At 46.3% G+C, this 12,385-nt stretch overlaps 1 protein-coding gene across 4 annotated transcripts in view; it reads right to left on the bottom strand.

The window, feature by feature from the left end:
- XPO7 (exportin 7) overlaps positions 1-12,385 on the bottom strand; it is a 1,985,528-nt gene that overhangs the window by 745,373 nt on the left and 1,227,770 nt on the right. For all 4 annotated transcript variants that reach the window (XM_069617724.1, XM_069617725.1, XM_069617726.1 and 1 more), the window contains one exon: positions 1,997-2,060. In XM_069617724.1, the coding sequence (XP_069473825.1) occupies positions 1,997-2,060 (64 nt within the window). The remainder of the gene's footprint in view (positions 1-1,996; positions 2,061-12,385) is intronic.

Below are 12,385 nucleotides of genomic sequence, written 5' to 3'. Positions count from 1 at the left end.
CCCTGCGTAGGAGTTTCTCTCTGATTCAAAGTTCCACTTGGTTTAATGTACGTCATTAAAAACAAAAAGGGTGTGTCCTCCTTAAATTGTGGTGTTCAGGCAAGATCCAGCATTAACTGGAGGCAAAGAGATTGGAGAAATGTCAGTATTCGGTAGATTCAAAAGAGAAGTAAATAGACTTTCCAATTCTCATGTAGGCGGATAATGTACGCTGGACTGGGAGTTCCTCATCGGAATGGGTGTCCTTGTCCCCGAGAGAGGAGTCACCCAAAATCGAGGTCCCACTTGCTCAGACCCCTAAGGAGGATCTTGCTCAGTGGGCTTACCTGCCTAGCCTCAAAGGAGGTGGCTCCCCTCTGTGGAGAAGGGACAAATTGCCCTCTGTGGAGAAGGGACAAATTGTCCAGATTCGTCACACAAGTTTAAGAGTCAAAAGATGTGCTAAACTCACTCAGGTCATTTATTCGGTCAGCCAGATAAAATATAAAAGGATCCAGCTGTTCTTCTGGAGTCGATTCTTTAAGCATGGAAAACTCTCAGGCGGAACCAAACAGTAAATTCTGCATAGTCCCGTTCCCTGCCGAAAAGAGTCTCAAAATGTGCGATCGAGATGAGTCCATCTACCAGAACAATGTGAGAGTCCTAGCTCTGGCAAATGAAAAATGGCCAGCCGGTGGCGAAACAGCATTGCAGACAAGGACTCTCTCAGAGCTGTACTCGAGACCAAGCCCTGGGTGTGCGGTGGCAAGTCTTTGACGGCTTGCATGGTTCTGTGGGGGAGCAACAGACTCTGAAGTTGGTCAGCATGAAAAGACCTATTGAAATACTATCATAGCCTCCATCCCACAGGAGTGGACATTGTGGCAAAGGTGTTTTTGTTTTACCTTCGATTAGTTGTGGACCGGTGGCATCACTCAAACATGAATGTGAGAACGGGGCCAAAAATGCCTCGTCCTTGATGAGAAATACTTCAGAGAAGAAAATTTACTAAACGAATGGACAATTTTTTCTTTTCTTACTGAGGTCCATGAAAAAGTTGGCTAAAATAAGAGTTCCCTCATAGTCATAGGATGCATTTATTGGCACAAACCGCGTTTAGGCCTTTGTGAAGTCCTGAACTGTTTTTGTTTTAAAGTGATTTAGTGTGATCAAGTGTTAAATCTAATGTACATGACTATTTCTGAAGCGCCTGAAAACTGGCTTCGCTGGCAAGAAGTTGCGCTTAATAAAGATTTTTCTAACTATGGCGGTGAAAGCATAACTGATGTAGATTCAAAACCGAAATGTGCATGCTTCACGCCTTACAGAGCTTGGAACCTACTTGGCAGGAGATATGTTTGAAGATAGTTATCCAAACAAGCAACCATTCCTTGAAAAACCTGTGTGTGGCTGCAGAAAAAAGAAACTGAGGTAAGAGGGCAATCGTGGTGTCACAAACACACACACACCATAATTTACGGCACATAGGGTACCCAGAAGTCATGACTGTCAGCTGTGAAGCAGCACAGCTCTTTCTGATGACTGTTGAAAATAGATTCTGTACCAGACTGCTGCTTGAGATCTCAAAGTTGTGGAATCTGTGGAGTGAACCCTTGTGCATGTATTTAGATACTTTAAAGTAACCCCCCACACCCCTCTGCCTTCCATGGCAAATGTGAATATCTATTTAACTGTGGCTACAAAAGAAGGCTAAGTCTGGTAAGTCCATATCAAACAGTCTCCACACATTAAAGGTCACAGTTAATGCATTTGTAGCACGGCCTATGTCCTGGTGGAGCTTAAGATGTTTCACACCACACACAAATGAATCAGAGTGTCTTGTATGCATATGGTTGCCACACTCATGCATCAATTTAGCACAACCTTATTGGCAATAAAACTAGAAGCGCAGGTGAATAAAGAAGAAAATGGATAGAGGCTACAGGAAAAGACAAAATGGGCTAGCTATAGAGGAAGAAAGGTAGGGGATGATGGAAGTACAGGGTTTGCCACTTACCGTATGATTGTTCAACATGAACTGTACAGCACTCAATTTAACAAGTTTTCGAACACTGCTGTAGGTATGAGGATTTGTTAAGGAACTGTTAGGCAATTGAATGTTAGCCATATACAGAAATTCTCAAATAGAAAAGAAAACATTTGTTTGAGAGCCCAGTTGCCAAATAAACATGAGCCGTGTACAGCTCTATCAAAGATGAACAAACCTTTTTCGACAGAGAAATTGCAGTAGGTAAACAACTCGCAGATAAAATCTGCCCTCTAAAGAATCCAAGCACAAGTTACGTGTAATTTAAACATATCAAACATGTCACTGAGATTACTTCAAAGTACACACATTTGCAAAAGTTTTATTAAGAGATAAAACAATCAAACAAAAATGAGCCAATACAATTTCTACAACAGATAACTTACCAAATAATTTGCTTCGAAATACACATTCTCCCAATGGAGACTGTTCTACAACTCTCTGAATGGTCAACATAATATTCCTGTTTTGGAACTTTTTCAATGGCTACTAATTAGAACCTTGATTAGAAACAATGCGCATTAATGAGCTCCCCAATAGCCACGATTGCCCAAGTAATCTATATAGTGTATTCAATAACCAAGAATGTCTTTTTCCATGCTTCAGGCTTTTCCAATGAGCAAAACAAGACCACTCCCATCCCTCTTGCTTCCTCAATGGAATTGGTTCTAGTCAGCAAGAAAAACTCCAACAACAACAGAGCTCTTCCAATAGAAAACCTAACCTGGTGAGCTCTCTGAAACAGTTAAAGTGATTGGCTTATTGTTTGTCAGCATTAAAGCATTTCGGAATGACCAACAGAACAAGTGAACTTTGTCGATATATAGAAAAGCTTACAATTGTAGATCAGTGCTGCAAAGCATATAGATAACTTGTCAAGCGTACGGTGGGAAATTATATATGGCATATAGGGCTGATGAGCTCGTGGACACCATAGGTGCTGCCAAATTTGTGAGCACCTTTGACCTCACCTCAGGCTATTGGCAAATAGCTCTGATGGGCCATGCCAAGGAAAAGACGGTGTTCTCAACACCAGAGGGACACTACCAGTTTAGGGTCATGCCTTTTGGGTTGAAGAATGCCCCTGCCACCTTCCAGAAATTGGTCAATCATGCTTTCAGTGGGCTGGACGCCTTTTGTGTGGCTTATTTAGACGTCATTGCCGTCTACAGTTCCACTTGGGAAGAGCATTTGACACATCTGGGTAGGGTGTTGCAGGCCTTGAAAAGGGCTAACCTCACTATCAAGGCCACCAAGTGCCAGATAGCTCAGGGGAAAGTCACATATCTTGGTCATGAGGTAGGAGGGGGTCAAATCCAACCTCTCCCCAGTAAGGTACAGGATGTACAGAACTGGGAGACTCCCACTACTCAAACCCAGGTGAGAGCCTTTTTGGGCCTCACTGGGTATTATCGCAATTTCATGGCGGACTATGGAACCATAGCTGCACCACTGACAGCTCTGATTTCCCCCAAACAACCTAGGAAGGTTAATTGGACAGAAGACTGTCAGAGGGCCTTTGATGGCTTGAAAGAAAGTCTGTGTAGGGCACCTGTGTTGTGTGCGCCTGACTACAGCCGTCTCTTTATCGTCCAGACGGATGCCTGCAAAACTGGAATTGGAGCGGTCTTGTCCCAATTAGATGACAAAGGGAGGGAACATCCTATCATCTTCATCAGTAGACAACTCAAGGGTAGAGAACTTAGGTGGGCTACTGTTGAGGACGAGTGTTTCAGTATAGTTTGGAGCCTTAGGCGTGTTAGGCCCTACCTTACGGGGTCTACCTTCAAGGTCCAAACCGATCATAAGCCCCTGAGGTGGCTTATGCAGATGAAGGATGAAAACCCGAAACTGCTCAGGTGGTCTATTAGCCTGCAAGGGCTAGACTTCACCATAGAGCACAGACCAGGGAAGAGTCACGATAATGCAGATGGCCTTTCCAGAAGGTATGTTGACCGTCTGGATGAGGGCGTCTATCCCGTGGGAGATTAGGCACCCTCCACCTCAGTCTGGGGGGGGAGGGGAACTGTGATGCTGGGAATGCATCGGAGGGACAGGGCCTCCGTATCCTTGTCCTTTACTGCTTTTTTATTGTGTGTTCTGTCGTATTTTCCGCGCAGGAGTTCATGTGGGACTCCTGGCGGTGCAGCTCTCTCTCTTTTGGTTTGGTGAATGGACCCGTGGGATACCCTTATGGCACCCATGGGTGGGGGTACAACCCTGTGCCCCGAGTGTATTTTTTGGGTATGGGCTGGTGGCAGCTCCATGCTGAATTTGACAGGTGCGCTGAGTATCCTCCATTTTGGGATCCCCAGGGCCTGCCATTGGAATCAGTTGATTCCTGATGGAAAAAAAGATGGTCCCTGTGGCCTCTTGCTTTCTATTACCTATTACCTTCTTTTCCCAAAGTCTTGGGAAGCCCTGGCTCTGTCCCTTCCCCCTGACTGGCTGTTGGGTGGAAGTTCCATATATGGTGTTTTTGTGAATTCCAGTCCAGACTGACTGGAGCCTTCTCAGTGACATTATGTTGTGGGTACGCCCTGTGGGTGGGACCTGGGTGAATGGAGTGTGTGACCAATATGCACTTCTGGTTGTGGATGTCTGGTTTCTGGTATGAGAGACAAAGACTGAGACAGCCCTGCCTGAAACTGGCCGGGATGCAGTGTGTAGTGTTGAATGGCTGGGTACTTGTCCCAATCCACATTCCTTGTTGTGAGTGTCCGAGAGGGAGGAGGATGGCCTGAATGCACTGTGTGCCTGATTGGCTGACTGACTGCATGAATGCCCTTCTGTTTGACTGGCTGCTGAGAGTGACCCAGCAGTGTGGATGAGAGACAAGATAGTATATCTGGGGACCTCTCACCACTGGAAATTGTTCAGAAGCTGTGTATACACTTGAAGAGTAACTGGAACTGCTGATCCTCGACGCCCAGCTGGAAGACAAAGACTTGCTGTTGCATTTGCTTCAACCTGATCTGAAATCTGCCAAACTCGTCAAGGACTGATCCGAGAGAGGACCTGGTAAGGCGCCCTCTTAACGTGCTCCGAGGGACCCTTGAGCACCGCTAACCTTCGCCGAAGCTCCCTGGAAGTCAGACCCTCGAAAAGCTGCCGACCCGAGACGGGACCGCTGAGGAGAACGAAGCAAAGCACCCAGACTTCGCTGCTGTTGAAGTCTATTGCCGTCGACCAGGGTTCGCAGGTTTGTGTAACTGCTGGAGGCCCGTCGAAGTTGTGTTGCCCAGCCGTGGGGACCACTTGACGCCATGCCGCCGAGGAACAGAGCCGCCCGCTCCTTTGCCTAAGAACATTTGAATCCAAGGATCCAAGGACTCCCTTGTCCGCAACGTCGACCGCTTTGTCCCGCCGGAGAAAGTCGAGGACGACCAACGCGCCGAGGAGAATCTGCCGATGGGTTTCCCGCCACCTGAAGGCCACAAGGACTTCGACGACTCGACGCCATTGTTGGGCCACAGTTCTTCTGAAACTCTTTGTGTCCTGAACAATCCGTAGCCGAGGTGCCCCGCACACCTCATCCTCGCAGGACGTCGCTGACTAGCACCGCCTGGATCGACATCGGGGTCTCGGCACCCTTGAACTTCTCATCGCTGCCGCCAACGACAAGTTCACCATCTTCGACGCCTCTCTACGATCCGTGGCTCCTGCTTTAAAGGGAGTCACTCAAGAAGGATCCTTCGACGCGTCTTCAAAGAACTCTACTCCACCAGGTACATTGGGGGGAGGGGGTAAAACCTTAATAGGAGGAAATAAGGCTATTGAACAATATATGGACTGGGCTTGTGCTATATATCTTTATTTTACAGGTTGCCCAGGTGGGGGGATCTCCACACAGAACTGTGTCGATCGGTAGGGGCCAGTATTCTGCCTATTGTTTCAACCATCTTACGTTCCTTCCTATCTCTATTGCTGGTTTCCTCGTTATTGATCTGTGTGACATTTTAACCGTACAGTTGATGCACTTTAATGAGATTTGATAGCATTGGTGGTACCACTTTAGAATTGTGTATATTTATCATTGTTGATTTCCGAGTACAAAGTGCGTTATTGTGATCGTGTACATACCTTTGAATATTAATTATATAAAGACTGTTTTCAGTAATACAGTGTGTGGACATTCCTTTGTGGGGGGTTGGGGACTACACTGTACTTAATAACCAGCCTGCATCACCTCCTGAGAAGCTAGGCCTTGATTGCTCGACTACGTTACGAATAATAGAGAATCTTGGCTGGGGTCCTCTGTGCCTCTCCTCTACCATATAGTGAGCGGAAGTACAGACACCCCCCTCCAGTCCTTCACACTGTTTTTCCGTGAAGCCATTGGCTGGTGATTCTCATCTAATCAGTTGTGGGTGCTCATGCTGTTCAGGTAAGGTGCATTGCTGAGACACTCTCCAAGGGTTACAAATGGCCGCGCAGAAATGGCTAACATAGTGGTAAAAACGGGACAGGGTAAAGTACAGCAGCATAAAATAAGGGAATGTCTACACAGTACATCTGTATAAATGTACTCAATAGTAGAGGCTTTATGCAGGAGCAATATGCACTCTACTACAGGTAAGTTACTTTTTAGGAATTGCAACAAATTTGGAGCCACCCCCATGGAGGCTAGAGAGATGAACCCGTTAAGTAAGACCCTTAGAAGTCAGGACTGGAGCAACACCCTTCCAAGGGTCAAGGACACGCTTTACTACAAGATACTCCCTATGAGACTGTCCGCATGTATGGGAATAGACGAGACTGATGTTACTTCTATTTTCCATCCAACAAATACTGACATTGCTTTTATATCATTGACTCAAAGTAATACTGGCATTCCTAGAACAGAGAAACTGACGTAAAACAATACGCCCCTTTGAAGTACAGTGGCGAAAATAAAGGGAGTAAGAACCTTGGATGGAGGAGCAAGAATCCTACGCAGAGGCGAGCCTCTGACATACAGACGTCCCGGAGGGGCGGAGCCATGCTACACCGTGGAGCCAGCGGTAGTTTGGAGAGAAACAGAGAGAAGGCAGAGACACTGGAGCCGTGGTGGGTTGGGATCCTGAAAAACTACACTGAGGCCAGGACAGACCCTGGAGGGACGAATCCTCCACTTGGAACGCGAGGGCCGCAGAGACTGCTGAATCGGGCAGAAGAGATGCCAACGCTTACATGCCAACAACATCGTGGAGAAGAGCAAACAGCAGCATCCCTGCTAGGATGCTATCGCGCTGGAGTAAACTCAACGGCATAGAAGGTACCAGGGTTTCCCTGTGTGGAGGGGGAGGAGCGGAAACAGAGATAAATAAACTGACACGGAGGGTTATGGAAGTCCTAGGAACTAGAGTATTGAATCTTGGCAAGAAGCACATACACAACCAGAGAGATTAAGGAAACAGTAAAGCCAGAGGATCCTGGACAACCCTTAAGAAATACATGACACTGGTACAATCATAAGGAGAAGGGAACCTGGAGAGTTCACCCAACCTGTTCAAGATATAGAACCAATAGAGAGAAAGCTGGTCAAGGTGCTGGAAAAGGGAGGGAGGCATTCCTACACGTAAATAAGTAGACGCCTTTGATTTTTCTAGATAATCAAATGTGGTGAAAGAGGAATAAAGGAAGACATTCCTCCACGTAACAAACATGAGACATTTGATTTATGTAGAGACTTGCATATTTATCTGAAGAGGCCAATAGTATAGTTGGGGACACTTATTTTCTGAACTATTTTTGTATGAACTGAAAACCATCTCCAGAGAGAGATCCAAAAGACAGTAGGCCGGACATAGCCTAAGCTGAGAGGCTATTGCTTTGGCCTATATTTTGATGGGTTTTCTCTCCACAGTGGTAGGGCCAGATGTCGATTAGGTTTTGACTGAGGACTACTTTTGATTTTGACGACAGACTAGCACTCTTGGCTTAGTTTTGTAGTAGTGAAAATCTCCATTAGCAGGAGGGATCGATAGGCCTTTACTTTTTAGTTTAATACACACCCTTGAAATGGTCATCCTAGAGTCTGACTACTTCATCTGGTTTGCCACAGAATACAGTTTGTAGAGTAGGGACTTCTGCTGAAGTCCCCAAACATTCTGAAGTATGTTCTTGAATCCATGTCCAGTGTTTTCAATTGGGTTTTGAACAGCCAATGTTGTAAAATGGGATGAAGTCAAACAGAAAGCTCTTCGGTTATAAAGAAAAGGAGCCATCAATGTTTTCAAGAGTCAGCAAAGTTCATGGTTAGGCACAGCTGGAGTCCAATAATGTAATACAGTCCACTGTTATTCAAAGACAAACAGAACATCTCAAGGTTATAGGTGAAAAAAGCTGTCAAAGTCGTCGTTCAGCAGATGTGGTGCAAGCTATGCAAGAGGTGATCTTGGCAAAGCAAAATTACTGAAGGACCCTGGCAACAATGCTGGAGTGAAATGAGATGACCCAGACGCTAGGATATGCTGCAGCTATTCGGATAGTAGAGATGCATCCAGGGGGCTAAAGTGGTGTAGAGGTTCACAAAAGCAAGCTGCTCTCTTGGACAGTTGTAGGTCATAGATAATAACCACTGTCAGTCCTTTGAAAGAGTCCCTAGTTGAAGACATTAGTGGAGCCTTGCAGAGGCAAATTTCTATTGAATGCAGGAGCAGTAAAGTTGGTAGGTCACTCAACTATGCATGAGAGAAGGGGCCCCGGTGTAGTTCCCTCTGAACTTGTGGACACCGAGGGTCAGCAGTGCTTAGCAGGGTTTGGAGAAATGCCTCAGCAGAGCTTCCTTAGTCTTACTCGTGAAAAGGTATTCTTGAGATGCTTCTGGACGAGTCCCAAACACTGATTAAGGTATGATGCAGATACCCATTTTGCTAAAGCACACTTGGGAGCTGCATACACGTCCAGTTCCTAATCAAGGAGGTGTTGAAAATGAATGTATCCTAAGAACAAGTCTGCATGTACCCTGCTACAATAATTAAAGTAAATATAGTCACCTTAGCCTGGGACTGGGTGAAATGATCAGGATTTAGACCTATAAAAAAAATAGAGCTTTGCTGAATATGAAGGAAGACTTTCAGACCTCCGTAGACCGCATCCAGCCATCCTGTTTCTCGTCTACTTATCAGCAGACCTTAAAGCAGTGAACCACCAGTTTCTGCTGGTCAGACAGCAAATATTAAAGGGCATTCAAGGATCAGTCTTAAAATGGATTACACTCTTCCTGCAAAAAAGAATATGTCACGCCAGATTGAGGCCATTTACCCTCTCAACCCCCTTAACTAACACAGAGGGAGTACCCTCTTAAAATGGATTTCCAAACTCAGCCTTGGTGGGAGGATTTTTGGAGGCCACCCTATTTATGCTAAACATGGAAGACACAGAGGTTACCCAAAACCCACTCACGGTAGGTGAACAAGCAGTCAATGTTTAGTCTCAGGAAAAGTGTGAAAGTGGTCTAGGGCTATTATGAGTAAACGGTCACAATAATTCAAGTTAGACATTAAGTATATCAAAATACAGTTTTTTATAAGGCCTTTAGTTACACCTTAAGCATATATGAAATCACAGGTAATTTTTGTTAATCAAAACCACAAATATACTTATTCACCAATAGTATAAATAAGAGTTGCATATGAATCAGTTACCAGTATAAAACTGGTGAGTAGGCAGATGCAAAGAAAATAGGTTCAAACATCAGAAGTTCCAATATATAGTTTCTTCAGGTAAAGTATTTAAGAATTGATGCAGTGGTGATGCTTTCGACTGTTTAAAGTAATACAGGTATTTACACGAAATCCAGTAAATACCCCACTCTATCCTATTCCCAAGTTAAGTCTTAGGAACGGATCCTTAGCCCAGTTTCGACGATGAGAGGTCAGAGAAAGTTAAGGACAAAGGCATTGCACCCAATGTTACCCTATAGGGGACAGGGTCTGGAACCGGTATGTTAACTTCTCCCCTTGACTCAGATTCTTCCAGATACCTCTGCAGGTCTTCCATAATCCGTGGGGATAAAATCTTCTGCACTTGGTTAGGGTGAGGAAGGCCCAGGGGCCGTGGGTGCAGAGTTCACTCATGTCGGGAGTGGGTCACATTGCACAGCAAACTGTTCCAGTCAGCTGCCAGACAAAGACCCCAAAATGAAGAAAGGTGATGACATCTGCAGTGCAGATACTTCAGGACACATCACAGGACTGAAGAAAGATAGTTCCAACGAAGGTTACCACGGTCAAGCGTGACAGGTGATCATACAGCAGATAACACAGAAGCAGCCCCAACACAGCTGCCCTTGGACTGAGACAGCTACAATTGTCAGGACAGTCGACTTGTGGCACAAACTGAAGATCTGCTAAGTAACAAGACTCAACTCAGAACAAAGCCGGCTGCAGCAAGGTAGCCCAGGAGGTAGCTGGTCAGTACACCGGGCGATCCAGGGACACTTCTGAAGGCTTCCCAAGGCAAAGATTCTCAAGCAGGGGTCAAAACTGGTTGTTCTCACTGGTCCAAAGGTCAAAGCACCAACAAGGGTCTTCTGAGATCAGGGAGAGGAGCAGGGCGTCGCCGGGCCAATCACTGGAATCCATGTTAGTCAGCTGCAGAGGTCATGGTCAGCGTGCTTGCTCTTTGCAGAAGTCTTGGTTCCCACAACGATCTGTCAGACAGTTGCAGGAGAACTCCATTTATCCAAGATTCAAGTTGGGAGCAAGACCATCAATGGTAAGGGTCTGCATCATTCAAACAGCCAGAAGTTGTCCAATCCTGAACAAACACTGGTCATCTCATCCATCCAACAACAGACATTGGGGCACCATATGATGTGGGCAAGACAGTCTCAGCGCGCTCCTCTGGCTCAAACACAATGGTCCCCTTGTATGCAAAAGCAGCAGCTTTCTCTGGGAAAGGAATTTCCACATAAGACATTTCCTTACCTGAGAAGGCATAAAGAAGGTCAAAGAACAATGTGGAAAAAGAGCAAACGAAAAAATCTTGTGACACAGCCATCTTAGGGTGCTAGCCACCTTCAGTAGCCATTTGTGGTAAATGCAAAATTTTACGAAAAAATATCACAAAAATGATACAAATCACACAGCTGCCACCAGCTTTTCTCGGGCAGATTGTCAAAGTAACCAAAAAGCCATTACATGGTATGTTACTTGGCATTTATATAGCGCCTTATATATCGTAGGTATGACCTCAAAGCGCTGGTAGGCTGAAAGGCCTTGGGAACCGCAGTTCAAGTCAGTAAAGAGAGAGAGTGTCGTATGGTGCGTGGGCGCACCGGATATGTGTGCAGCTGGTGTGGTTGTTGCTGCTTCCTAGCGGTAGGTGTGGTGCTAATGAAATCAGTTGGATGTGTTCAGTCTGGGGGGTGGACTCCCAGACTGAGTTCTGGCTGCGTTAGGCCTGAGGAGACACCTAAACTAGCCGGAGTGTGCTCAGCTAGCTGTGTTTTATTAGGATGATGAGGTGTTTGTGGGGTCATGTTAGTATGAGAACAGCGAGGACGAATTTATCGTAGTATAGCTGCGTTCAAGTTGAATGATGGTGTATAGGAGAGAGTGAGCGTAGAAGTGTGATATGGTGGTCATCAGTAAAGCACCTGCGACCAGGCACGAGATCGGGACAGGGGGGCATACATAGCGGCATACGTATATAAAGCGACAGGATGGATGGACAGGGTTAAACATGTGATACAGATAACATGGGGACGCTGCAGTGGGCGCATTCGCAGCCTGCACAGCCGAATGAGGTATAGGCATGGCGACATCATGCCAAGAAGGGACTCACCCTTGCGATCTTCAGGGTCAACAGCTGTTGCATCTTGCCCAGGATGGCCGCAATCCTCTCCTCCGAGGGAGACGGCAGGCATGACACTGTGTTGAGCAGAGACCCCAGAAACAGAGTGTCTTGCGATGGTACCAAGTAAGATTTCGCATAGTTCACCGAGAATCCCAGCTCCGTCAGCAGCTGGACGGTCTTCACCGTGTGTGCGACGGCTATCTCCTTCGATTTCGCTCGGATGAGCCAGTCGTCCAGAAAGGGGTAAACGTGGATCCCTCATAGACGCAGCTGCGCCACCACTGGCGCCAGGCACTTGGTGAAAACCCTTGGCGCCGACTTCAATCCGAAGGGAGGGGCCTTGAACTGGTAATCTTCCCCTTGAACCACGAAGCACAGAAACTTGCGGTGTCCCTTGTGAATCGGGATATGAAAGTAGGCATCCTCCAAGTCCAGTGACAATAGAAAATCCCCTTCTTCCAGCTGTCCTAGCACGTGCTGAAGGGTGACAATCTGAAACATCTGGGATCTGTTGTACTTATTCAGACAGCGGAGGTCTAGAATGGGCCTCCAACCGCCTGTCTTCTTCTTGAC

Source organism: Ambystoma mexicanum, chromosome 10 (genome assembly GCF_040938575.1).
Source record: "Ambystoma mexicanum isolate Mex_15411 chromosome 10, UKY_AmexF1_1, whole genome shotgun sequence".
Lineage (NCBI taxonomy): Eukaryota > Metazoa > Chordata > Amphibia > Caudata > Ambystomatidae > Ambystoma > Ambystoma mexicanum.
The sequence above is the reverse complement of the archived record's forward strand: the minus strand, read 5'-3'. Positions and strand labels throughout refer to the sequence as shown.